Source organism: Meleagris gallopavo, chromosome 4 (genome assembly GCF_000146605.3).
Source record: "Meleagris gallopavo isolate NT-WF06-2002-E0010 breed Aviagen turkey brand Nicholas breeding stock chromosome 4, Turkey_5.1, whole genome shotgun sequence".
Classification (NCBI taxonomy): Eukaryota; Metazoa; Chordata; class Aves; order Galliformes; family Phasianidae; genus Meleagris; species Meleagris gallopavo.
This window is the reverse complement of record NC_015014.2, coordinates 4,164,028-4,166,252: the sequence shown is the minus strand read 5'-3', so window position 1 is coordinate 4,166,252 and position 2,225 is coordinate 4,164,028. Positions and strand designations below refer to the sequence as shown.

General features: G+C 34.8%; 1 protein-coding gene across 1 annotated transcript in view; it reads right to left on the bottom strand.

Annotated features, from left to right (window-relative positions):
* The window catches only part of TLL1 (tolloid like 1), a 110,713-nt gene that overhangs the window by 6,038 nt on the left and 102,450 nt on the right, over window positions 1-2,225 (bottom strand). The window contains exon 20 of the mRNA XM_031553249.1: window positions 888-1,101. Within this exon, the coding sequence (XP_031409109.1) occupies window positions 888-1,101 (214 nt within the window). The remainder of the gene's footprint in view (window positions 1-887; window positions 1,102-2,225) is intronic.

Genomic DNA, 2,225 nt, shown 5'->3' with positions numbered 1-2,225 from the left:
AAAAAAAAAAGAGAGAGAAAATGTTAACGCTGCTATACGAGGAATTTTCGGTCAAGCATTACACGTCGAGAAAAAAGTAAAAAAGTAAAAAGAAAGTGAAGGAATATACTGAGGTAGGAGGAGTGAAAATACAAAGAAACAAATGAAACAACACAAAAAAGCCAACCCCGCTTTACAGCAGGCAGGGGAAGTTCAGAGATTCAGCACTAGGGGCCACTGTAAGACAAACAACGCCAGCAAAATTACTCACACACATTGAAAATGCCCTTATCTATTAATGCAATTGCATTTCAATTTCAGTGATTTCTGACCAACAACAAAACTAAATGGTAAATGGGAAAGAAATTATTCTCCTAAGCTCTCTAGGCAATTTTTGGTATTGTTTTTCCTACTCTTCTTTTGCTTGTCTTTCCCTTTATAGCTCTGCAGGAAAGTAATAGCTGTTTATACAAAGCCCAGACTCTTGTTTAAGGTAGAACAAAAAGTAATAGAGGTGCATCACGTGCCTCAGTGAAGTACTGCTATTTAAAATACAATGAAAAGCTATTGAAACTTTAATAAACTAATGAATCCTGTGAAATATCTCTTAGACAAACTTATTTATATCAGATCTTGCTTAAAATTTTTTAATCATTTACTTAGAAAACTGAATGAGAAAGCAAGAAGGAGAAAAAGAAAAAAATGGGAGACAAAAAGAGAGAAAGAAACGTCTAAAATATTAGAGAATGTTTTCTGCAATCTCCAATTTTTCCTACCGTTTCATTAGTTTTTTTGTAACACTGTGTTATCTTTGAAATCATCCTGTTCCTATAAAAAGAAATGCTTGAATATCTTCCACTAAAGAATGAAAGGGAAGTTATTAGTAAGCCACATCCTGATATTCTGACCTGTAGAGTGTGTTGCTTGGAAGCCTTTCCTTTGAACTGATGCATCAGAAATAAAGCGGAGAAACATTTTGTTTCCAGTAGCAATGAGAGGCTCCGGTATCTTACTGCCACATAAACGTCCCAGAATTGGTGATTTTTCACTTTCACCATCAAACACTTCCAAGTGGTCATAGGCACATTCCTGATGTTGTTCTATCTCAAATTCATTGAAAGTCTGGGGGAAAAGAAGCAAAATGAGTCAATGCAGTACTGTATTTACAAGGTACATATGTAGTATGTTTCAGAACAGAAAGTAGAAACAACAGATTATAGCATTACTACTCCCACAACTCCATAGGTTTGAATCACATCTTTATAGCCAATGAATATCTGTTTTAGATCTAGAATGCTGTGGCCTTTCTTTAGAGTAACTATTCTTTGTAGGATTATTCCAAATTTCACAGAACATTTGAAACAGAGCAAAAAGCAGGAAGTCTTTTGGTGCCTCAGATAACTGAGGCCTTGGAGCATCTGTGAACTATAATACTTTTCTTTTTTTCTTAACCTCGTTTACAACCGAAGCCTTTGAGAATGACCCTTCCACATACCTGGCTACGTGTGATAATTTTAATTCCTAATCTATTATTAATGATGGAATTTCTATTATTACTACACTAACAATACTTCAAGCTGCATCCTTCATGCTAAGATCACATTTTTGCTACTGCAACTATGAAAAATGGGAAAATTATTTTGACTATATTTATAACATATAAAAAAATTAAACACTTCAGCAGACTACTTTGCTTTCTTCAGCTCTCCCAAGAAGATTCAGATTACTGCAACGGCCTGAACACAATGATAACAAACTACTTCATTTCAAATCTATGATGTTTCTTCTACACTTCAAAACATTTGTTTTAATTTCTGAGTTCCTAGGGATTCTCACAGTTTCTATGAATGCTCGAGGAAGCTTGTCAGGATAAATTCAGTTCTATTAAAAAATGCACATTGTGAGCCATTTGAAGTAGAGCCTGAGCAACAATCTCATAAAAATTTCTGGGATTTAGACTTCTTAGAGCATCTAAACAAAGGCATTTCCCAAATGTGTATGCTGCGCCCCACAGAAACTGTTAAAGCACAGAAAACTAACAGTTGATTTTCAAACAAGGAAGTGTGTCTTCCAGGACTGAACAAGTGGCAATAAATTTACGTTAAGAGAACATCTGAAAGACTTCAGATATGGCTTTTTGACCAGGGCCAAGTATGAACCTGATTAAAATGCTGGTACTTTCGCCTCTCTTACTGAGAATGTAACATACATACACAACTTTGTGATTTTTTTTGTGATTTTTTTTT